Below are 23100 nucleotides of genomic sequence, written 5' to 3' on the forward strand. Positions count from 1 at the left end.
CGTATTTCAAATATTCTATTTCTGAACATTTTTGTCTCTTTGCTCTTTTTGCTTCCACCTTCTTCTACTCATTTCATTTCCATCACATTCACCTGAACTACGACCCAATAAGTTGGGGGAAAACTGCTTTTCGTTTTTCTGCTATCCTGTTAAAATATGATACTTGTAGTCTACATGCATTTGGGTTATTTGAGCGAACTTCAGGATGAGTTGAAATTCTTTTTTTAGTTCTCAAATTCAATTGTATCTTTTTTACCCAATTTTCTTTTGAAACTTTGTCCAAAATGTTGCATTTTGTTGACCTCTATTCTCTATCCAGAAGACTTCTTTTGTCGTATTCCAAGGTTTAAACTATCATTCATCACTCTCCATTCGCGCTTTCGAACACTCGATGAATTAATTTGCCTCCTTTTCTTTTCATCTTCTCTTTTTTCTCAATGTTGCGAATCCTTCCATTGAAAATTTGAAACCTTGCAGCGAATGTGATGACCCTCCGCCAGCTGATAATTTTTGTCCAGCTGTGGGCCCTATGTCTTGCAAATATCAACATGTTCATCAGCAAAGAGGAAATGAATCGAACTTTGGGTAATATTTTTCTAATTTTCTAATTTAAACCATAAAAATCAAATATTTCAGGTGTGAAAGCTGAGCTGAACTACATTGAAATGGGTGGCATCAACACTTATTCCACAAAGTTTCACTACAGAGTTATGGCTAACATTGATTATGTTTCTTTCACTTGGAATGCTGTTGGACAGGTATTTTGGGATCTGAGTTGGTCTTTATGACCTATTGAGCAAATAGAACAAAAATGGCTCATCTTTCAACAAAACCAAAAAGGGGGGATAGAGAGCATATTCATTTTTTCTCTGATTTCTCAAATTTCTCATTTTCAGGTCGATTATGATGTTCGTGTAGAATCTGATGATTCCTCGGTTCTCCCTATCGTGCGGATTCCGTTAAAGGGTCGTGTACCAGCCTCCTTCCAAGGTACCAAATCCTCCTATTCATCAAATTTCTAATTTATTTCGTTTTACAGACTTCAGTGTCGAATACAGATGCGCGGGCCACAGATCTGGACAATTTACTGTCAGTCTATATTTCAATTTCTACTATGACGGAAAGACGGTGCCGGTTAAATTGAGACAAGAGAAAATATGTGCGTCGCGAGACGGTCGACGGGGTCTAAATGGTATGTGTCTCAATTTAGAATTGTAGTTTCTTTTTATGTTCCCATACTTTTCCCATCCTCCTCCCATTCAATGACAAATATGCATGTGTTGCCGGGGTGTCTTGACACCGGCTCCTCCTGGTGCCCAAAACATTTTTGTGAGGACGAGAAGACTGACTCCGAATGATTGAATGACACGCTCTATAGTGCAGCTGTTTGATTGTCACAGAAGCGGCGGTAGACGAAAATAAATGAGTTGAATTGAAAAGAGAAAGAGGTCCCCGACTATTCAAAGAAAGAGAATAGAGGCGCTTCAAATGGAAAAATAATGATTGTTATTCTGGGAGAAATGGATTGGATTCAGAATTTCATAATGAATTTCAATATGGTCGCTGGAGGGAAATAATTAGTAATTGTTTTTGAAATTTGAGGAGTAATAGTGTAAGCAATGAATGATTCTCACATAAAACTTAAAATTATTACAGGAGGCTACGAAGGAGCTGAAATTGATGATCATGAATCTATCGACAAGGCATTTTTTGTTATCATCTGTATTGCTGCTGCCTTCTTGCTCATTGTTGCAGCCACCCTGATTTGTTATTTCAAGCGATCCAAAAAAGAAGATATGATTCAGTCTCGTCTTCCGTTAGTTTCATTTTCTCGTATTCACAGAACCCACAAAAAATGATCTTTGTTCAGAACATCTTTCCGGAACTCGTTGAAATCCACAAAAAGCGCGCAACCATTCCTTTTGAGCACTCCGAGAGATGGTAATCCGGCACTTTCCTTCCGTTTCTTTTCTTTTTCAAAGAATGTGATCTTTTTTGCAGGACCTCAAACGCTTTCTGCGGTTTCAAGCGCTCCTTGTTCTTCCTCAACGTCGGGGAATTCAATAATCCCGGACAAGCCACGAAACGTGAGTTTTTGTGAAAAGTGACAAGCTGACGTAGGTTTTGAGTTGATTGCAGATTGACGTGAGACGTGCATTGTTACAACTATACCAAGATCGAGATGCATTCCAACCTTTACCCTATGTAGATATGGAAGGTAGGGACAATGAGGGATCTTGAATGTTTTTTTTTCTCAACTAAAAACTTCAGGCACTTTCGGCGAAGTGAGATATGCAATTTGGCGTCAAGTAGACGACGTACTCAATGGAGACGTTGATGATGAAGAGGATGCGTTCTGCAATCAGGAAGCAGTTTACACTAAAACATTAAAGAAGAATGCCTCATCGATTCAGCTGGATCGGTTTCTGTCAGACGCGCTTCTTTTCTACAACATCACACCTCACCAAAACTTGTCTCAAGTGGCATGCGTCGCTTCATTCGGAAGATTCGACCGCCCGGAAACTGTCACAGATTTTCCATTGGTCTGTTACAGGCATCAAGGTTTTGGAAACTTGAAGAAGTTCTTAGCCAATTGTAGACTTGGTGACAAAACTAAAGGTATAGAGAAGAGAAAATAAGAAGAAATAGTATTTTTTGTGGTTTCAGGCGCACAAACTCTTCGTACTCACCAGTTGGTTGCATTAGCTACCCAACTTTCCTCTGCTGTTGCTCATCTTCACAAGTATCGAATCGTCCACAACGATATTGCTGCCAGAAACTGTTTGATTGCTGAGGTCAGCGGACGTTTACAAGTTCAGCTATGTGATTCTGCACTTTCCCGTGACCTCTTCCCAGCTGATTATCACTGTTTGGGGGATAACGAAAACCGTCCATTGAAATGGATGTCTCCAGAGGCCATCGCCAGTGGATTATATTCTTCGGCCGCCGATGTGGTGAGTTATATTTAGAAGTTTACGAAACGAGGTTGATCAAATAAAAGTGTTTACAGTGGTCCCTTGGAGTGCTCATGTGGGAACTTATGTCGCTCGGAGGCTCACCATACGCAGAAGTTGATCCCGAAGATGTTTATACAATGATTCTCAAAGGAGCCCGCTTACATCAACCAAACAACTGTCCAGACCAATTGTATGAAGATTGAACAGACAAGAGTTGAAATACAAAAATTTCGTTTTCAGGTACAAAGTAATGCTCTGCTGTTGGCGTATTCTCAGTGAAGAACGTCCAAGCAGTGAACAGGTCGTCCATGGACTCCGCGACTTCAACATTCAACTCAGCCAATACATCTAACGATTCTATATGTGTGCAACGCAAAAATCCAAAATAGTAACGGGTACAACGTTCCGATTCGTTTTATTTTCCCAATTCCTGTTCATTAATATATGCATACATATGACATTATCTTTTAGTAGTAATTAATAAAACCTAATCGTACATAATATCGATAACACTTTCTGCGTGATTTGAAGATGGTAGGAATGTCAATTTGCTGGATGCGCAACTTGTCAAACAAAACTTCCCGAGTCCACAATTATTAGTCCTATCGCACCATCTTTTGGTGCAGCATACGGTTTGATTACCACAATTCCTATCGTCCCGGCATTCATTCCGCATATGATCTACAAAATACACGTTTGATATAATTGACGAGGGACGCTTACCACCAGCATTGTCCATTTCTATTCGGATAGGTCTATTAAAACGGTTAGCTTTTGTGTACTCGTTGTATAACCGGAAATCATCGGTCGTTCTGATTTTATTTACTGGGGATCGTCTGCAAATAGAGTTTTCATTATAGTGTCGTTGGATTTTTCGGATTCACCTAAATTCTCCACTGAAAATACCTAAATGTGGGATATCTCCTTTCTTCATTGGATACCATACCCCCATTTGGTGTTGCTGGAATGGTGCAGGCTCCGGAGTAACCTCTGGCGGATCATCTGATGCCATATCCTCACTTATATTACTCAATGGAGGGATATTATATATTTTTCCTTGTTGAATCATCCATGGCTTTCTTTCAGTTATGATTTTGCCTTCGTTCGGTAAATCAGGTATCGGTGAAAACTGTTTTCCAAATCCTAAAATTATAAACTTGTGAGATTACTCCATTGATTTTAAATGACTAACCTTCGCTTGCTAAAGAAACCTGAATTTCCGGAGTGGGCTCTGGACTTGAGCTGGTGAAGCTTTGTAAGATTTGAAAGCTAGGTTTTACGTCATCAGTGTTTCTGAAATCGTTTTGTGTTCTCAAAATAGACTTCTCGAATTCTTACTTTTCGAAACCTCTAGCCGCGTGTGAATTGAAAAGATCAACTAAACTCTTGTGATCTTTTAATTCCTCTCGTGTTGGTTCGGCGCTCAAAGCACGTGGCTTCTTGAAACCGTTCTTGATTTTTGATGAAATCGGGAATTCAATCTCGTCAACACTGCTGAAAAGAACAAGGATTGAAATAACGAAGATCAAATAGAATAACTTCATTTCCTCCACTTCTGAAGCATCATCTGGAGTGGCTGTTGTTGTTTTCATCTTTTTCGGTTTTCGGCGGTGTGGGAGTAGGGATGGTGGCTGCAAGTATATGGGACTGGATGTTTTCGAAAGTATTCAATTACCATTTCTAAATGTATCTTTTTGATATGAGATTGTGACGACACGGGGTACTCCAATTCTTGTACTTCCTCCTTCACCCCCAGAAAATTTGGTTTTCTAAAGACAGGGAACTTAATACAGATTGTTTTAATGATATCTTGAATTACCTCTCTTTCATATACTCCATTTTGTGATCATCCTCAATTTTTCTCGGTGTAGGTGGTATTGGAGATGGGGACACGGTGGTTTCAATAATGAAAAACTGGTCTACTGTAAGTGGTGGAGCGGTGGGAACAGCTGAAAATAGAAGGTTACTGAAAGTTAGACATCAACTATACTGTATTTACGTCTGGTGGTCATCGAAAATTGAGTGGTTGGTGCCGTTGAAGTAGTTGTCGGAGGGAACCAATCATACTTTTTGACCTTGGCAGTCGTTCTTTGAAGCTGTTTGGCAAAATCTTCAGACACAAACCTTGCCATTCCTCTGAAAACATTCTGTGACTGAATACTTGATCAAATATGTTATGGACATATGGGAACCTGAATGAGATTCTGAGAATGTACCTTTTAGAAGCTTCTGTAGCTGTTATAATAATTGGTTCGGACGGAATTGGTAGTGTACTTTGTGTTGTTGGTTCCATTATCTGATCAGTATCAAAAGACACGCTTCTTGATTCATCTTCCTCATCTAAACAATATTTCGTCATTTTAATTACTCATATTCCTCACTAATACCTGTGTTTCTTGATATGATCACATTACCAGTTCTCGGAGGGTCATCTGATCTGAATTTAGTTTTTTGATGACCTACTGGAACAAGTATTATCAATTACCGTCGAATTTTTTCAGGAATGCTCCAACAATCTCCATGAATACATACTAAATTGTCTGGACACTGTTCATTCTTATCACAAACACCTCAAAATGTAAACGTTGATCTAGAGAAGGTCACCGCGTGCAAAATTTCATACACAAGTCAATATCATTTTCATGCAATTCATTCTATAAATAATAAACTGTCACCGGAGAAATATGAAAAAAGAAATGAGGAACAAAGTGTACCGTGCCAAAATAAATTCACTTTTCATTAAAACATTTGATTCGAAATTCAAAAAACGAAAAAGTCAACGTGCTTATGATCCATCACCACAGCTGCAATCTACCTGGCCACTCAAGTCGTTCCGATAATCGAGGTTTTGAAGACCGTTTGTTCCTTTTCAAATTTTTCTTGGTTATTTCCTGGAAATAAGCTATTTGTACGTGTATTATGAGTGCAACTACTCACATTTTCTTCAACTTCGCGACTGTTTGTACTACCTGGTGGAGGTATAAGACCTTGTTCAGAGTCTGGAATTTCTTAAATTATGTGAAAGCCATAAAAGCTAAACAAACCTGATTCCACTTCACAGACTCCAGATTTTCTCATATTCTGCTGGTACCCAGGTTGGCAATTGCATTTTCCCAGATCACAGTATTGATTCTTTTCGGTGCAATCTTTGTCAATTTCACAGTCTAAAAATAATGACTAGTTATTGGTAACTGTTTTACTCACAAACCTTGAGCTATCCATAAGCATTGACAATCTTGACACCCCTTGTCATTTATAGTAACAAAGCAGTTTTTTCCACAGACTGGAGGAGCAGCACACACCACTTTTGAATCTGAAGCAATTCTATTATACCAGTATTTATGCATTCCGCTTTCTTACCGGTATCGTTTCCAGAATAGTCTTGAACATCCAAAACAGTTGTCATCTTGGTACCTTCCTCAACTGCCTCATCTTCTTTTTCTCCACCATATTTGGATTCACTTGTATGCAGGATGGCATTGACTTCAGCTTCTGTCTTCTGATAGAGCGTGTCGGATACTGTTTCCACTTGAGCGTCACTTGTGTTCTGGTCGTATAACGTGCTTGAATTAGACGATGACTCAACAACAGCGTCTTCAACAGCAGAGCTATTTCCGATATTGAAATAATCAATGGTTGTGGACGGTTCATTCTCATCCACACCTTCACCAGATCCCTCGTAAGATAGTTCTGAAAAAATGTAGTTCAACATGAATTAAAATAGGAATCTGGGTAAATAACTCACTTTTCACATTTTCTTCAACTGCTGCATTTGAGAATAAATCGGTTCCAATTGCTGGAGGACCATTTGTATTGAACATACTCTTCATTTTCATACGCTTCTTTAAAACGTCAGCTTGGTCGGAATCTATTAATTTTTCTTATTAAAAAATATTGAATTTGAAACTTACAACTGATGGCCAATTCATCTTTTTCTTCTTCCGAACTTGAATTCGCTTCATCCAGAAGTGTTGGAAAGTTCTGGAAAAATCCATTTTGTTTATCCAAAGTAGTATGAATGATTGAACTCACATCTGTACTAAACGGTAACTCTTCTTCTTCCAAACTGTGTGGGGCGGATTTAACCAATATAAATGTAGAAAAAAGAATCAAAAATCGCATGTCTGAAAGTGAGATGTGAATGAAGAAGTGCGAAATGAAAATTGAAAAGAGACAGTCGGGGGCGGATGGAAGAAGCTAGTTCTGAACTACTTGAGAGTTTTTCTTTTGAATGACATATAAAAAACCGATTCAGCTAAGATCTCGTCCTTGCAGTGTTACTTGAAGAGTTCATCAAGTAGATGACAAATACGAAATCTTTATGTTGAACTATGCATATGAAAATAATTTTTTCACCCCTCGTGAATGATAATTCGAATTGGTAACTGAAAGTAACGGAAACTGAAAAGATCCTCCATGTGAAAATAAGAAAAATGAAGAAGCTGACGGAAAAGAAGTAAGGAAACTGAAGACGTGAGTGGAGGGTAGAAAAGCTCATTAGACAATGACAGGTCAGTCAAGGCGCGCGGTGAGTTTCATCGCATTCATCCAGGTTCCGCGCGCTCACTTTCACCTACACCTGGCCCGTTTCAAACAATTGAAACCGCACCCGAACTAGAATAAACTGCGCAATACTTATTGGCATGTCGGGATGGGGAGGCTTTTCCTTTGCACCGGTTAGATGCTTTTTGACCGCCGAAAATTAAAACCGAACAGTGCTTCTGACGCTCAATTATAAGCATTGTTTTATTGGTTTCCGTCTTTTTTGTGGAATGGGTTCCAGTAGGACAAGTTATTTAAGTATATTGGTCACACTTACCGGAGTACATAGTAAATATTAATGAATTTTCTATACAAAACATTCAGATTCAAGTTATTATACTGGGTTCTAGTACTTAGAGATTTAGAAATAACAATAAGTCCATAATTTTGCAGGGATTGGACCAAGGTTTCTAATACCAGGAAGACAATAATATTTTCTGCAAAATGTTTCCTGAAATAGAAGTTGTTGTACAATCAAAATTTATTCGCGGATTATAAGAAATGAAAATGGAATGAAATTCAGAACAAAAGCTTACATCAACAAAAATTTAATATCCTCTTGGATATCCTGGGTATCCAGTTGGTGGTGGTGGGTACTGTCCAGTTGGTGGATATTGCCCAGGTGGTGGTGGTGGATACATACCTGGAGCAGCTGGAGTGGCACCAGTTCCAATTTGATATGGCTGTTGTGGATATCCGGGAGTGTTTGGATACATGCTTGAACCATATGGTTGTGTTGGAAGTCCTGGTTGTGGTGGTCCATAGGACGAGTATTGTTGATTTGGAAGTGGTGGAGCCTGTTGTACGTATCCTGGCATACCTGGAGTTACTCCTGCTCCTATTCCAACTCCCATTGGTGGTGGTGGGGCATATCCGGACCCCATTGGCCTTGGTGGTGGTGGGGCATATCCAGCTCCAAGTGGTGGTGGGGCATATCCAGCTCCAAGTGGTGGTGGGCCAGCTCCATATCCGATTGGCATTGTTGCGACTCCAACTGGTACAACACGAGCACGATAAGAACCGCCGCTAGAAGAAGAAGAACTTGAGGAAGAGGAAGAAGATCTCCGGCACGAGCGACCGTACATCTAAAGAAAAGCAACAAAGTTAAGGGTTTAAAAAGGCAAAAGTCAAACAGAGACTAGAAAAAAATGACAATCGATTGTGAATTGTAAGTGGGCGAACCGCCTTTTGCCTCACAAAGTTTTCAACGTGATACTGTTATCAGTTTGCATTGTCAGAAGAAAACGAAAGAGAAGTTGCTCGTTTCCCAATCGAAAAGAGCAAACAATGACGTATTCGACGTTGACTGGGAAGGCGTTTTCAAGGTATATTTTGAAATTTTGGTCAAGTTTTGTGAATCATCGAATAGTATCATGACCTTCATGATGAGTCAATGGAAGGAAGAATGAGATTTATAGCGTTTATCGATGAGGAAGAGGGTTCGGAAATGTTAAAATGACGGTGGACATGACATTAAAAAAACTAAACTGAAATTCCAAAAACTGAAAAACGAATTCGAAGAAAGTAAATGAAACAGCAGGCCATCTGATGGATGTTATTCTAAAAATTCAACAGATTCGGGAACATTATATTAGTATAACATCATAGTTGGTTTCTATGAAAAAAATGGCAGCTCAATAAATAATCGGTCTTGTGTTCGAGTTTTCAATCTAAAATAGACACCAGTAAATGGGATCATGACTACTGACTCATTTTCAGTTTGTTTGTTTGTGATCAACACTAATTTCGGACAATCTAAGAAAGATACGAATTGGATGTTATATTAAATTTTTGAGGAACGGACCATCTTGTTTTATAGATGACCGAGGATAATGAAGTATTTTGAAATCAATTTTCAAGTACTTTCCAAAGGATCACTGTATGTTCGTTGTACATTTATCTATATATTTCTTGTCATTCCGGTTTTTTTGAAACATGACGAAATGGCTTCTATGTAATGCAACCACCGTAGTTTTTCCACTAATAAGTAAAAATTGACCAAACGACTTTTAGTTCACTAGTGTTTGCACAGCAAAGAAATGTGGCCGAATGGTCTAGTGGTATGATTCTCGCTTTGGGTGCGAGAGGTCCCGGGTTCAATCCCCGGTTCGGCCCATTCCTTTTTGCATGTTTGAGATTCATTATGTCACTAGATTTTTGCGATACAGTTAATCAATTATATTTTTCAAACTCAGATATTTTTTGTGATACATAAAGTCAGATTTTTTTCAGGGTTGTTTGGTCTTTTTTTCATTTACTGTCAACCGATCAAGTTTCATTCCTGATTGACATGATCCGTACATGCATTGAAGAAGCAAAAACCTTCAAAACGTTCATTCATGTTCTTTATATTCACGTCTTCTACATTCCTTCCTTGTAGCAATGAGGCCACTCATTCTAAACACACTCCATCGTCTTGAAGGTCAACCTTCCTCTGTTTGTTATCTAGATAGTGAGAGACGCAGAGACTAGTTGTTACTCCTTCTCTCCGACTGCCTAGTCATCAACTCTCTTTTTCTCTTCCGAGCGTCAATGTCTATCGAATGACGTTCTCGCACCGACGTGGCCGGATGGTCTAGTGGTATGATTCTCGCTTAGGGTGCGAGAGGTCCCGGGATCGATCCCCGGTCCGGCCCACTTACTTTTTGACTTTTTTGATTAAACGGATCATATTCAGACTTGTCACGGGCCAGGCCGATCCAATGATAATCTCGGTTCGGCGAAGCCCGCTCGGCCAGTTTCGAAACTAAATTAAAATTTTTTGAAAAAGTTCTAGTTTTCAACTAAAATCACGTTTACTCGGAATACTCAGAATTTCACTCAAAAGTTTAAGAAATTCTGACATAAAAGAGGCTTCCATATTTGAATCCGAGAGGAGCGGACGGGCCGAGTCGGCCGGCCCGATTTTGGCAAGTATGATTTTATTGATGATCTGGAAAATTATTCAAAACTATAATAGTTCGCAAATTTTTTTTCCGTTAATGCGATAATGATCACATTTACCTCGTGTCCTAATTTCGGAACATATGCGTCGTAAACTGTTCACTGTTCTCGATCGGAAGGTGACTAGTTCGGAAGAACCGGTGATATGCAGGAACATACATTTTCTTCTTTGATTTCCGAAATGGTCTTTTTTTGTGGCCGGATGGTCTAGTGGTATGATTCTCGCTTAGGGTGCGAGAGGTCCCGGGATCGATCCCCGGTCCGGCCCACGTTCTTTTTTTTTGTCTTAAAGATAACATGCATAGTCTTTTTAGGTGGGCTAGAAAAAGGATAAGTTGTTTTAAAATACCATAGATTCATTCAAAAAGAAAATGTAAAATTTCACAGAAATCAAATCTATATTTATATACAAAACCGGATAGAAAAACACAAGGAACAATAAATAAAAGATGACAATAATCCATTCAAAGAAACAATTCTAATGAATACAAAACCCGAAAGAAGATGTTTGCAACAAACCTAAGTTTTTGGTTTTTTGACCCATAATACATTGAGAGAAAGTTTAACTAAACCCTACAGAGTAAAATGATCTTGTCCAGATTTCTAGGCATAATCGGTAAGTTTAGTTTTGTTTTCCGCAACTTTCACAGGACACTTGTTGCAACATCTGCAGACGGCGAAACATAGAACTGCGAGGATGAGGAAAGTAAATGATACTCCAACGGCAATAAGTGGAATTTTGAATGAAGAACTGATCAATTTTTCCTGCATCACGGCGATTCTCGTCTCAGCAAACGCTTCTCGACCTGTAACACAATAGTATAATGATTGATAGTCTATATGGACGATTACGTAACGCAATAAAGATTTACAACCTGTGCACAGGTCAGTAAATATTAAAAAGTTAAGCGAAAAAGAACCAATATCGTACCGATTGCATCATAGTTTGTGATGCGGAACATAAACTCGCAGTGGACATCTCGTGGGAGAGGCATCTCATAACTTGTTGATGGAGCAGGTAGGTACACTGTTGTTGGATCTTTATTGCATGGTCCAAGGTACGCTTGGTACGTCACAGCGTAGGTTAGGATGTTTTCGGGTTCAGCGGATGCAGTCCAGGAAATCATTGCTGTAGAATTGGCTTCAATTGCAACTCTGATGTTGGAGACGGGTTCTGGTGCTGAAATTCAGATTGTTTTCAGATTGAGCTCATATCAAGTTTGTTCAGCTCTGCGAGCATCTACATACCACATTGGAGACTTCCTTTTCCGTAAACTTGTTTGCACTGGAATGAGTTGAATCTGACGGATATTGGTGAAGTTGCAGTGTTCTGATCTGACGAGAGAGCAGAAAGTGTCACTGCATAAGAAGAGTCAAACTCCAGATGAGAAAGAAGAATAGAGTATGTAGGGTCAACTCGGAGATCTGCGACAACTGCGTTTGTTGAATTTTTGACTTGTAGCCGGAAATAGCAACTGTCATATGCGGTCCTGAAATAAGATTAATTAACTGTAGAAAGAAAGAAAAGGGATAGATAAATTGAACGACCCGGACATTATCCTCAAGCTGTCGGGTCTTAACCGTCAAAGAAATCCTGCCGGTCTCATGAACCACTCACTCGATTTCGGCTAATTACCCCCTTCATTATTATTGTTGCGGAAGCTCTTAGAAAAAATAAAATAGCTATTATGGTAATGCTTACCTCGGAAAATGGAGATGTGCAACGACTCCTTGTTCGGAATTAAAACCATTTTTGACAATTAAAGGTGACCCCGGAGATTTCACTATGAGAATATTGGAAATTTCAGTCCACTCGCTTTGAATTGTATCTCCAAGTTTTCCAGCTGGACCTACAATGGTGACAAGGAATTTGTATTGAACACCAGGTATCATGCCATCAACTTTAATCATACTGTCAGCTTCCACCTGAATATAAAAACATTATTGAGACGATAAAGATAGAGACAAAATACCGAGGCAGTAATCCATTGACTCTCATCATAATATCCAAGTGCATAAGTTCTTTGCTTCCACTGAACAACATACTGTACTGGACCAGATGGCCGGATTTTTGTTAATCCAAGAAGTCCCTGTAATTGTTATTAATTATGACACCTCATGAGTCAAAACAGAAACAATGACATTTACTTCTTTGACACCCCTCCCCATGAGCCCTCTTCTCACCTCAAATGAGTCGTCCAAATCGGATGTTGCTGATGGCATCTGACACAATAATTCCACGGAGGAAACCGGTGATGACCCAACTTTTCCTGAAAATAAATCATGGTGAAACATTTGTGATTGTTATAAAAGTACCTGACTGAGCGGTGGATTCCAACCAGAATTTGGCACCTTGAAGTGTTTCTCCGGTGAGATTACTTCTTTTCATATCTCGTCTATGTTGGAATTGTAGGCAGCCGTTTTCACATTTGGTATATTCATCAGTGTCCACGAAGAAGTATTCATCTATTGAGCCATCCAAGTTTTGTCGTGTTTTTGGATATCCGTACTAAACAAAAAAGTTAATTTGGTTAATTAAGACTAATCGTGCTTACCTTTTCTGAACACTTGGCCTTGCAATGAGCCACTCGGATGAGATGTGCATAATCAATTTGGATGTATGGAAGAACAACAAAAGTAGTTACCAAATTAGTTGCACTAAGTATTAAGATAATACTGTATAACCTCATGCTGATGTGAATCTGCAAACTATTTCTGTTTGTTATGAGTAAAACTTGACGAAGCGTAAAGAACAGGAGAAGAGAGGAGAGAGAATAGAACTTGAGCACGCATTCCACCAGCTAAGGTAATAATAATTAGTGTTGCCTTTGTGAGAATGGAGATGCGTTTTGAGAGGAGCCTCTTGAACGTCTTTGTTCGTCGTCTATCTTTTGGAGTTGACGATTAAGCATTGAAAATGAAGGAGAGTCTTTTGGAGACGTCCCCAGTCTCCAGTCAGTCAGCACCAAATTTCCGGAGGCAGTTCGAGAATGAAAAGATTTGGAAAAAGAAAAAAGGAATGTGTGGGGGGGGGCAATGAGGAAAGAATACAAACACTTGAGGGGAGACAATCCGTTAACCTCTAAAAAAAGAGCAGTGCCCTCGAAACAATAGGTAATGCAAATGCCGGTAATGGTTTTGGAGAGTTGCTCATCTTCGCCTATTAAGAATATTAGAATACAATACGTGAGAAGGTCACAATTTTCTATACGGGTTTTTGTACGGTGGGCACTGATCATTTACTGTGACTGGTTGACACTTGCACCAGCAGGGTCCAGCAACTGGTGCTGATCGTTGACGCGAGAGAGGAAAGAAGAAGAAGGATGGGTTTAACGGATTACACAACTGCCGATTTATTGGCCAATTGCTTATTGCTAAGGTGTTCTTTCGGGAGGCGATTGGAGTGGGACCTTCACTGGTTCTCGAAATGACAGTTGGCGTCATGTGCTAGCATATATTATCGATGGTAGTAAGAGTTAGAGGCTATGAAAAAAGCGTTTAGATGGATGAGGAGAAAAAAATGAGGATGAGGGATGAAAGAAACACGTGAAAATGAAGGGATAGGAGGAAGCCATAATTCGAATTATCCTAGATTCCATTTATTTTTGTCGCGCCTCCCAAGTTTCAGAGGTGGAGAAAATAAGAAGAATGGAGAGAAAATAAAGAGATGAGCAGATGAACAAAGCTTAAAAGATTTGTACGCACTTTGGAAAATTAGAAAAATTGGAAAAAGTGAGTTGCAGATACTAGAGACCACACAACGAAGGTGAAAACAGAGGAAATTGGAAAAATGGAAAGATATCCATAGGAAAGAAAAACCACTTGAAAATTATAAGGTTCAATAATGCAGTCGGAGGGGGTGAAATTTGAATAAGAACAAATACACAGAGCATAGCTAAGCTGGTGGCTGTTTGTTAGGACAAACTTTTTTGAATAGGGATGCCGGGATGCGACACAACAACACACACGAAATTGCAACATTGTAAAAAAACGATAAAGTTTAGAAATAGAGAAGGAAAAGTGAGGGAGGGAAGGAGGACGAGTGCAAATCGTCAAAAACTCGGACGACTCTAGCTCGTTATTCGTTGTTAACTAGGCCAATTCCGAAAGATACTTTCTTTTTTTCTCTCACGTTTTTAATGAATTCAAGCAGATTTTCAAATGTTAGTAGAGTAGTCACAGATATTTGGAGTGCGGTTTCAAGAAATAACATTTTCCAGTCTCTCACTTTCTAGATTTTATATTTGTATCATGTGTGTTCAAAAACAACAGAAAGGGTGGTTGCTGGGAGGAAAAGATAAGGAGTGCGTAGGGCGTCTTCGTTCACCACACTCGCTAGTGGTGTCCGGTAGGAGTGTACACCAAAAAGTAGGCGGGGTCAACTGCCAGCAGGAAAAGTGAAGGAAAGATACAATGGAATGAGAACCAAAACAGAAATGAATGAAACTTCCAAAATCTGACTTTCTAAAACTACACAAACTATTGAGAAAAGGGATTTATTCTGTCGAATATGCCGTAACCCACCCTCTACCCTATAGGACCAACCCAACAGGTTAATCCCATTTTTATAACCGGTCATTTGGAGGAGTAGAATAGAAATAATAAATTCTCGGCGGTACGGTTGAAAAGGGGGAGGTTCTACCTCTATTGTGTTGGTAGGAAAGATTCATTGCTCTCAAAAAAGGGCATAGAGTTTATGCAACATTCGAGAGTGAAATAGAGTAACATAAGGAGGGCCACACAAAAAAAAACGCCGGAAATCTCCTCATTTTGTATTCACGGATTGCATGATCCGTTTGGAATTTTATGTTGATTGTAGCAGAAGAACAATAAGTGGTAGTATTATTTGTTTCTTTCGACTACATTTAAAATTCTTGAATGAAGGTTCCCAAGACCATTCTAATATGTTCGAAAAGTTGATACCCTGCACTCCAATGCTCATCTATTCTATTCTCCCAAAAAAAATTATGCGCGTCCGGTTTTTGTTCTAACCCACCTGTGAGAAAGTGTTCGGTTACCAGTTTCCTAGCGGCACAGGAGTGTAGGAAAAGCACCTGTTGTCGACTGCTCGTCAGACATCATTGGCGGTGTTATCTTCGGAAAAAGAAACGGCGTCAGGATAGAGCTGTATACCGATTAATCAACTGAATTGGGGGATGTACACTATCCCGCGCATCACTGATGTTTCTTGTTCTACAAGACACAACAACAACCTCATTACAATGATAGTATTTGCTTACTGACAGCCGCTTTTGAAAAAAGAATAAGAACGGAGACGGACTCCTCTCCCAGTCATCAATTAACGAATACCTGCGGCTGTCATAAACAACATATGTATGTATTCGGAATAGACAGACTAATGAATTATTTCTAAGGCGATCCGTCTCAATTTTACGTTTCCTCCAGATTCAACTGACGAGTCATCTCTAATCTCAATACTAGGTTCTCACAATTTTCTCACCGTAAATTTCTCGATTGAGGTTAAGAGGATCGTCGGACAAGGATTAGAAGGTAGGTACTACAGTTAAATGAGTTTTCGACACCTGGCCAATTGAGAAAACAAGCGTAAGAGAAACATGGATTTGAATAAATCATCAAACTGTTCTTATGAAGGAGACGTCATTCGAGAAATGTAGTTTTTAAAGAAATACTAATAAAATGAATGGAACACAATCGTTGACTTTCAGGTGGTCCGAGGTGTGCATCCTCTTGCTAAATGCACCAATTACTATGAGTGCCCCGGAATCCAAATATTGGTAGGTGTTAGAATGCAAACAATGGGTTCTAATAATTAGAGAGTGCGGAGCTAGTATTGCGCAATCGGATCTTTTTGCATACTGACTTGCGAGTTGAAAGCGAAAAGACGTACCGTGTAGCCTATTGTGACATCAGCAACTGAGGGGTGTCAGATATGCTACACCGCGTCAGTGGAATAAAAACTACACGCAATGTTTGGTAATCAATGACAATAAAGTAGTATGTAAATTCTTTGTTGACTCAAAATACAATGACTTTAGTTTACGATCTATATAAGAGGATGACCAAAACGGTTTTATGGTTCCATGAGCGGATCAGTAGTTTCAAATAGGTACTGTAATGAATAGGTTGGAAAACGACATAAAACTGTGTTTGCCATGTAAAAGATAGGTTCTCATCACACCAACAGGCACCACTTCACCTCACATGAACCTCCCGGTGAGAATCATCACTATCTTATTTGGTTAGTTGGTTAGCACCTTGGAGCACAACAAAAAGTAACAAAATAGATCAACACCAGTGTGAGAGAATTAAGGATGTGGAAAATGAATGTAACGTACTGCGGATTTGATTTGAAAGCTGATCCGTAAGAATGTTTATTCCATTCTGGATTATGCCGTCGACCGGCTGCCGGTCTCGCCTCAAAAACGCGGCCTGGCACGTAAGTATCACATTCGATTCTACACTTTAAACTTTTTTGTTCGATCGAAAGTGTAGATAGATTGGAAGAAATGGATGAAGAAAAATGGAGAGAGGAGTTTGAATTATGATTGGAAAACGGGCAACAAGTGCCACCAGTCGTGTGGGCACCAGAGTTTTGGGTCAGTGGAGAAAAAAGAAGATCGGAGGGAAAAAGACAGATGAGTGTGAGATAATGAGTGATAAGACTTGATAAATTGATGACAATAAAGTTCTGAGGGTTCCGAAACTCCCATACGCGTTATCGGTGCCAGGTTGTGTCCGAAGTGTCAAGAACTTGGAAGGGAGCTCAATGAGTCTCTCACAAACCCCAGAGAAGAGCCATAAATCAAAGGTAGTTAGAATGTCAATGAAAAAACCAGATTTTTTGAAAGAAAGCGGATTGGAGATCCATTTGGTGGGAGTGTTGCAGTCCCTTTATTCAAAATGTGGAGATATGTATGCAAATGAGGAAAAGAGGAGAAAGAGGCATGAAATCGAAGGTGTTCTTCTCCTTCTTCTTTGGACAAATAACCTGTTAGACAATGTGATTGAGTAAATGATGCATGGAATATATCTCCCGTTTTAACACTTGACTCGTGTCTAGTGCAATGAGGCGGATGGTAGACGTACTGGCGTTTTGAAGGTGATGAGAAAGATAATAGTGGATTACAAGAAAAAGGGGGTGAAGTTATGTTTACATGCTTTGCAGACAAATTGAATCAATTTCGGGTGTAGCAATTTGAAAATTCTATGTCTTCAGGGAAGGGTTAATGAGGGAAAACATGACACAGGAAGGATAACTCACTTTGTAGACGTTGCACATATGTTTTTACAAAGAAGAATATATGCCGACTCTGAGATGAGAAGATTGGCTTAGATTGGGGATGGCATTTGAAAGAATAGCGGATTCCCGTGTCATTTGCACTACATAACAACTTTTAACGGATTAGTATTTCTTTTCAGTGTTCAGCTAATCTTGACGATCTTCACGACAATATAGTTTTTTGAAAAAAACGAGATAATTTTTGAACGTGATCGAGTAATAGGGAAGGAACAGAAAATTAGGTAGAATTTTGATTCCTAAATGTTCTAAGGGCAGATGCGGATGACGTCGAGCATTTAACAAATTGGCTTAAATCATAAGGTAACACCATCTGGATCATGGTGCTAATAGTCGGGTCAAGATGTCCGTTTTGTTTTTGAATCTATCGCAAGAAAGCAAAACAAAAGACAAGAAAATGTGAAAGTGACAAGAACAAGAAGGACACAAATGCAAATTTAGAAGGAACGAGTGAAGGTGAATGAGCTTCATTACAATTCCGTGTGAACTAAGTTCGAATGCGAGTAACGGAAGGAAGTGTGAGAAGCGAGAAGGTTTTGACGTACTTCTCCCCATTTCCATAATAAGGATTCGTAATAACGACTTTGGAAAGATGTAACTACTAGATAGAACTGTGATTGTCATTAACAGGAATAATGGAACGCCGTTCGCGATAAGAATCGGACCTGTCACCACACGCCTGCATGACATTTCCTCTCTCAAAATGTTTCTGTCTCGAGAGAGAGAGAGATGTGTCCGCTAGTTGTGACCGATTAGTTGGGCAACAGATGCTCGAGAGCACACTTATCAAGACAAACTTTTCAGACACATGTGTGGATGTGTGCACTCAAAAAAATGAATAGGCCGAAAAAATGGAAATGATGGATTGATGGAGTGGATTCAGAAGAAAAAAATAGGCGGGAGTGAAGTAGTAAAAAATAGAAAGTATAAAAAACTTACGCTTATGGAGGAAAAAAAACGTTTGAAAATTATACGTTTCGTTGACGGGAGTACATTTATTCATGATGACCTGTCAAAGAATAGACACCCTCAAAAAGTTTGATATGCGACGCCCGCCTGTTGTGCCAATATGCATTTTGGATGGTTTTGTGAAAGAGAGAAACACAACACAAATCGCGGAAGTGGAAGAGTCGAATCTTGAGGAATTGCTCGCTGATCCAGAAATTATTCTATAGAATTTAGGATTGGAGCGTTTGAAATTCAAAGATTTTTAGATTTTTTGTTTGATTCTTGTTGAATTTTAGATTGATCTAAACAAATTCAAAAAGATGACAAAAAGGAAACAGAATAAAAAAGAAACCGAAGACATTAAAACGACACAAAAGGAAATGGAGAATAAGAGTTGGTTGATGGTTCAAGGATATTCGAATACGCTCTCTAACGAGTACATTGCAAAGAAAAACACAAAGACCTTCAAAGACATCTTTATAAGTCAATATCCGACAAGTAACCTTCACTAGCTGTCCGTGTTCACAATAGCCACCGAAACTAGCATGTCGGATTGCGCAATCGGATTTCGGGCGGTGCACACGACGATATAATCATCTGCCGCACACAAGTTTTGTCCGCTGTAAATTTGTCAAGGCGGCCTTCATGCCGCCCTTCTTATTCTTCCAACGTAACTGTCTTTTGATGAGACACCGACTGACTGGAGGAGTGACCGATTGACGGTATTGCGTGATCGTGATATTTATTCAAACGGATTGATGTTCATCCACTTAATCAACTTGAGTATCCATCAGTGCAAATATGTATAAGAGATATTGTATCATATATTCGCTTCTGATAGGCTAATAATTTGAAGGAACAAAGTTATTGAGAACAACTGTTGGAATATGTTGCTCTAACTGTGGAAAAGTGAAAAAGAAACGTTTCTTTAAAAAAACAGAAAACTGCAGAGCTCTACTCCAAAAATGTTACATTTTCGCATTCAAAAAAGTCGCTTCTTTACACAACCACTGACGGTGACAGGTAAAGAAAAAGACTGAGTAAACTCTAAAACGGTTGGTGAGAATGCCAAAAAATGAATCACGCGAATGGAACAATACGAGTAACTATTCAAATGTGTTATAACAAGACGTACTCCCAGTTATTATTAAGCAAGCATATCAGTATTTGTTACCGGAATCCGGGACGTGAATAGGAACAATGGAGAACATGACCAAGGTTGTCCCGGTGAAAGAAGTAATGTTGTCAAATATGGTGAAAGGGTGGAGAAGTGAAAGAGAGGCTTTGGCAAATTGAAAATATATAAGGTGAAGATTCCATTTTACAAATATCGGAACAGGAAAATCTTAGAATTTGGGGATATAATTGGTTACACAAAAATAACGAATATTTTTAAAATGTCGGGTTTCAGGATTTTTCGATTTTTTCATTTGCAGCCAGCATCAAATCGGATTCTTCAACAATAAGTGTATGATTTCTGTTTTCTCTACAAGTAACAATATATATTTTACTTTGTTTACAATGACTTCTGATACAGTCGTCAACGTTTGATTACATGAGAGTTTCAAAGGATAACTAAATCTGTTTTGCTTGATTTTGAAGGTGTAGCGATACTTTTAAAGTTTTTTATTCATTAAAGTTATAATTCATCCCTATCATTTTCACCACGTCCCAAAAAAGGTTTTCATTCCTCAGCCATCTCATATGAAATTCAAAACTGAACCAACGCCGAATCACATGTTATCCCATACATTCCTAACACTTTTTTCCTGCAATTTACGTAAGCATTTATAATTAACTGCTTTTTCTATGCGGTAGAATAATAAGTTTGAGCAGTGAAACAATCTGGAAAATGTCGTTCGATTTATTATCTGATCGTGTGAGACTGTTTTTGTTTTATATATAAACTCTAGTTTACACGTCATCGTTTATAATGCTTGAATTTTTTTAGATATCCAATCCTAGTTTTTCAATGAACCCAAAAATTAACAAATTGCAGTGTTCATCCATAACTGGATAATTTTTAGAAAATGACACATCTCCCGCTTGGAGCCAACTTCACTTTTTCTTTATTAATTATACATTCATTCATCATAACCCCCCGCTTTTTTTCATGTTTCCTTATTTCTTTCATTGTTCTGCAGAAAGATCATACATGTGATATTAGCACTTCATAACACATGTCCAATGGGGTTTTTTTCTGCCAATCGGTTCCATCGAGCCTTTTCTATCGAAGATGTGTTCCTGTTTCACCCTGTTTTTTTTCTTCAACTAGCAACTTTATTTTTATTTTTGAAAACATTGGTGGGAATGAAATGCCTACCACTTGAAAAGATCAAATCTTCGCATCATTTTTCATTTCTTGCTTTTAAGAATGCCGCAAAAAGCCAAAAACATTTGAGGAAGGAAAGAAGAAAAAATTGAATATGCGACATGTTTTGAACGACCCCTCCTCTGCCAATAAGACATTTTTAACATGTTTCGTACGAACACCTATGATGCAACAGAAACATCGTTTTTCTCAAGAGACGGTTCACATAATGTTTTTTGTGTCTGTTTGTCTTCTGTTTTTTGTTTTGGATATGTTCAGCCACAGTCATTCATTGAGTTTTAGTATTTGCAGCTGTAGACATAAACGTGTCATCTCTACGGAGTTGCTGATGATCATAAACCTATTATTCTTGTTTAGTAATGTACGTGTTTCAATTTTGTAGTTTGCTGATTCATCAGATTTGTCTTCCAGAATATTCGAACGAGACAAAAGATCGAAACCACAAACCATGTTCATGTTTATCTGTAGTCCAGTCTCAAAATCTTTTTCTGCAAAGAAATTCAGTTCATTTCAAAATATATCATGTCCCGTTTCACTTTTTGATTGATCGCTTTGTTTCGGAAGATTTGTTTGTTTGATCATTTCAAAAATGTGATTGATTTACAAAAAACATCCGGACAAAAAGTGGTGTGTTCTCTGGAAAACTTTTCTTCTTTATCATGCGCTCGCATACCTCACATTTTTCAAAAAGTGGTTTATTCTTTTTATTCTTTTCTTTCCGATACCATCTTTTCAAATGACTAAAATTTTCTAGTCTCAGTATCTCTATGCCAAAGTTTCTAAAATGTCCCTAGGTCACTTTTATTACTAATTCCGACCAAATATAATGTGGTCCGAATCTTGTTTTTATCCAAGTTATCCCGATGAACCACATTAGAATGCATCTGTTCGGAGGCCGTCCGGCGACGCCTAGCAAGAAGGAAAAACACTATTGTAAACAAACACGAAAATCAAATTTCTCGCTTTTTTTCACTTCCTCACTCAGACGGGACCATTATCCACCAATCGAGCGTTATCATAAATGCAGATACATCACCTTCTCGTGTGTTTTCTCTCTTTTTTGATCCCAACCCACGTACTCTTTTCCCTTCACTCTAAAAGTTTATTCGACGTCTCGAGTCACTCACGTCAGCACTTTGGAAGACGCAATATTGTGTTTGATTACTACAACTTTTTCTCACTTTCCTCAAAAGCATGATTTCTTGTGATTTCTCATGATTTCTTAGGGACTTTACCCACAATGACCTTCATGATGAGTCAATGGAAGGAAGAATGAGATTTATAGCGTTTATCGATGAGGAAGAGGGTTCGGAAATGTTAAAATGACGGTGGACATGACATTAAAAAAACTAAACTGAAATTCCAAAAACTGAAAAACGAATTCGAAGAAAGTAAATGAAACAGCAGGCCATCTGATGGATGTTATTCTAAAAATTCAACAGATTCGGGAACATTATATTAGTATAACATCATAGTTGGTTTCTATGAAAAAAATGGCAGCTCAATAAATAATCGGTCTTGTGTTCGAGTTTTCAATCTAAAATAGACACCAGTAAATGGGATCATGACTACTGACTCATTTTCAGTTTGTTTGTTTGTGATCAACACTAATTTCGGACAATCTAAGAAAGATACGAATTGGATGTTATATTAAATTTTTGAGGAACGGACCATCTTGTTTTATAGATGACCGAGGATAATGAAGTATTTTGAAATCAATTTTCAAGTACTTTCCAAAGGATCACTGTATGTTCGTTGTACATTTATCTATATATTTCTTGTCATTCCGGTTTTTTTGAAACATGACGAAATGGCTTCTATGTAATGCAACCACCGTAGTTTTTCCACTAATAAGTAAAAATTGACCAAACGACTTTTAGTTCACTAGTGTTTGCACAGCAAAGAAATGTGGCCGAATGGTCTAGTGGTATGATTCTCGCTTTGGGTGCGAGAGGTCCCGGGTTCAATCCCCGGTTCGGCCCATTCCTTTTTGCATGTTTGAGATTCATTATGTCACTAGATTTTTGCGATACAGTTAATCAATTATATTTTTCAAACTCAGATATTTTTTGTGATACATAAAGTCAGATTTTTTTCAG

The 23100-nt window shown here is 38.6% G+C and overlaps 4 protein-coding genes across 4 annotated transcripts; 1 reads left to right on the forward strand and 3 right to left on the reverse strand.

Annotated features, from left to right (window-relative positions):
* Nucleotides 1–548: 548 nt before the first annotated feature.
* GCK72_024178 (uncharacterized protein) lies at nt 549–3309 on the forward strand (the record flags this gene model as incomplete). The annotated part of the gene is made up of 12 exons (XM_053735754.1): nt 549–585; nt 637–758; nt 897–990; nt 1040–1192; nt 1657–1816; nt 1871–1941; nt 2002–2087; nt 2140–2218; nt 2272–2619; nt 2668–2954; nt 3011–3147; nt 3198–3309. 12 exons carry the CDS (start codon nt 549–551, stop codon nt 3307–3309), a joined length of 1686 nt encoding a protein of 561 aa, XP_053579320.1.
* Nucleotides 3310–3444: 135 nt separating this feature from the next.
* Nucleotides 3445–7079, reverse strand: GCK72_024179 (uncharacterized protein; the record flags this gene model as incomplete). The annotated part of the gene is made up of 19 exons (XM_053735755.1): nt 3445–3638; nt 3681–3793; nt 3842–4100; nt 4150–4250; nt 4296–4588; nt 4633–4726; nt 4777–4906; nt 4957–5093; nt 5174–5297; nt 5345–5394; nt 5443–5527; nt 5773–5848; nt 5895–5956; nt 6002–6121; nt 6166–6270; nt 6318–6647; nt 6703–6825; nt 6869–6938; nt 6990–7079. The coding sequence occupies 19 exons, from the start codon at nt 7077–7079 to the stop codon at nt 3445–3447; spliced, it is 2556 nt and encodes an 851-aa protein (XP_053579321.1).
* Nucleotides 7080–8047: 968 nt separating this feature from the next.
* GCK72_024180 (uncharacterized protein) lies at nt 8048–8584 on the reverse strand (the record flags this gene model as incomplete). The annotated part of the gene is made up of 1 exon (XM_003117998.2): nt 8048–8584. The coding sequence occupies one exon, from the start codon at nt 8582–8584 to the stop codon at nt 8048–8050; it is 537 nt and encodes a 178-aa protein (XP_003118046.2).
* A 2461-nt stretch (nt 8585–11045) lies between these two features.
* On the reverse strand, nt 11046–13132 carry GCK72_024181 (uncharacterized protein; the record flags this gene model as incomplete). Its single annotated transcript, XM_003118088.2, has 8 exons — nt 11046–11248; nt 11374–11622; nt 11691–11932; nt 12145–12368; nt 12416–12532; nt 12627–12712; nt 12759–12951; nt 12998–13132. 8 exons carry the CDS (start codon nt 13130–13132, stop codon nt 11046–11048), a joined length of 1449 nt encoding a protein of 482 aa, XP_003118136.2.
* Nucleotides 13133–23100: the final 9968 nt, after the last annotated feature.

Source organism: Caenorhabditis remanei, chromosome X (assembly GCF_010183535.1).
Source record: "Caenorhabditis remanei strain PX506 chromosome X, whole genome shotgun sequence".
NCBI lineage: Eukaryota > Metazoa > Nematoda > Chromadorea > Rhabditida > Rhabditidae > Caenorhabditis > Caenorhabditis remanei.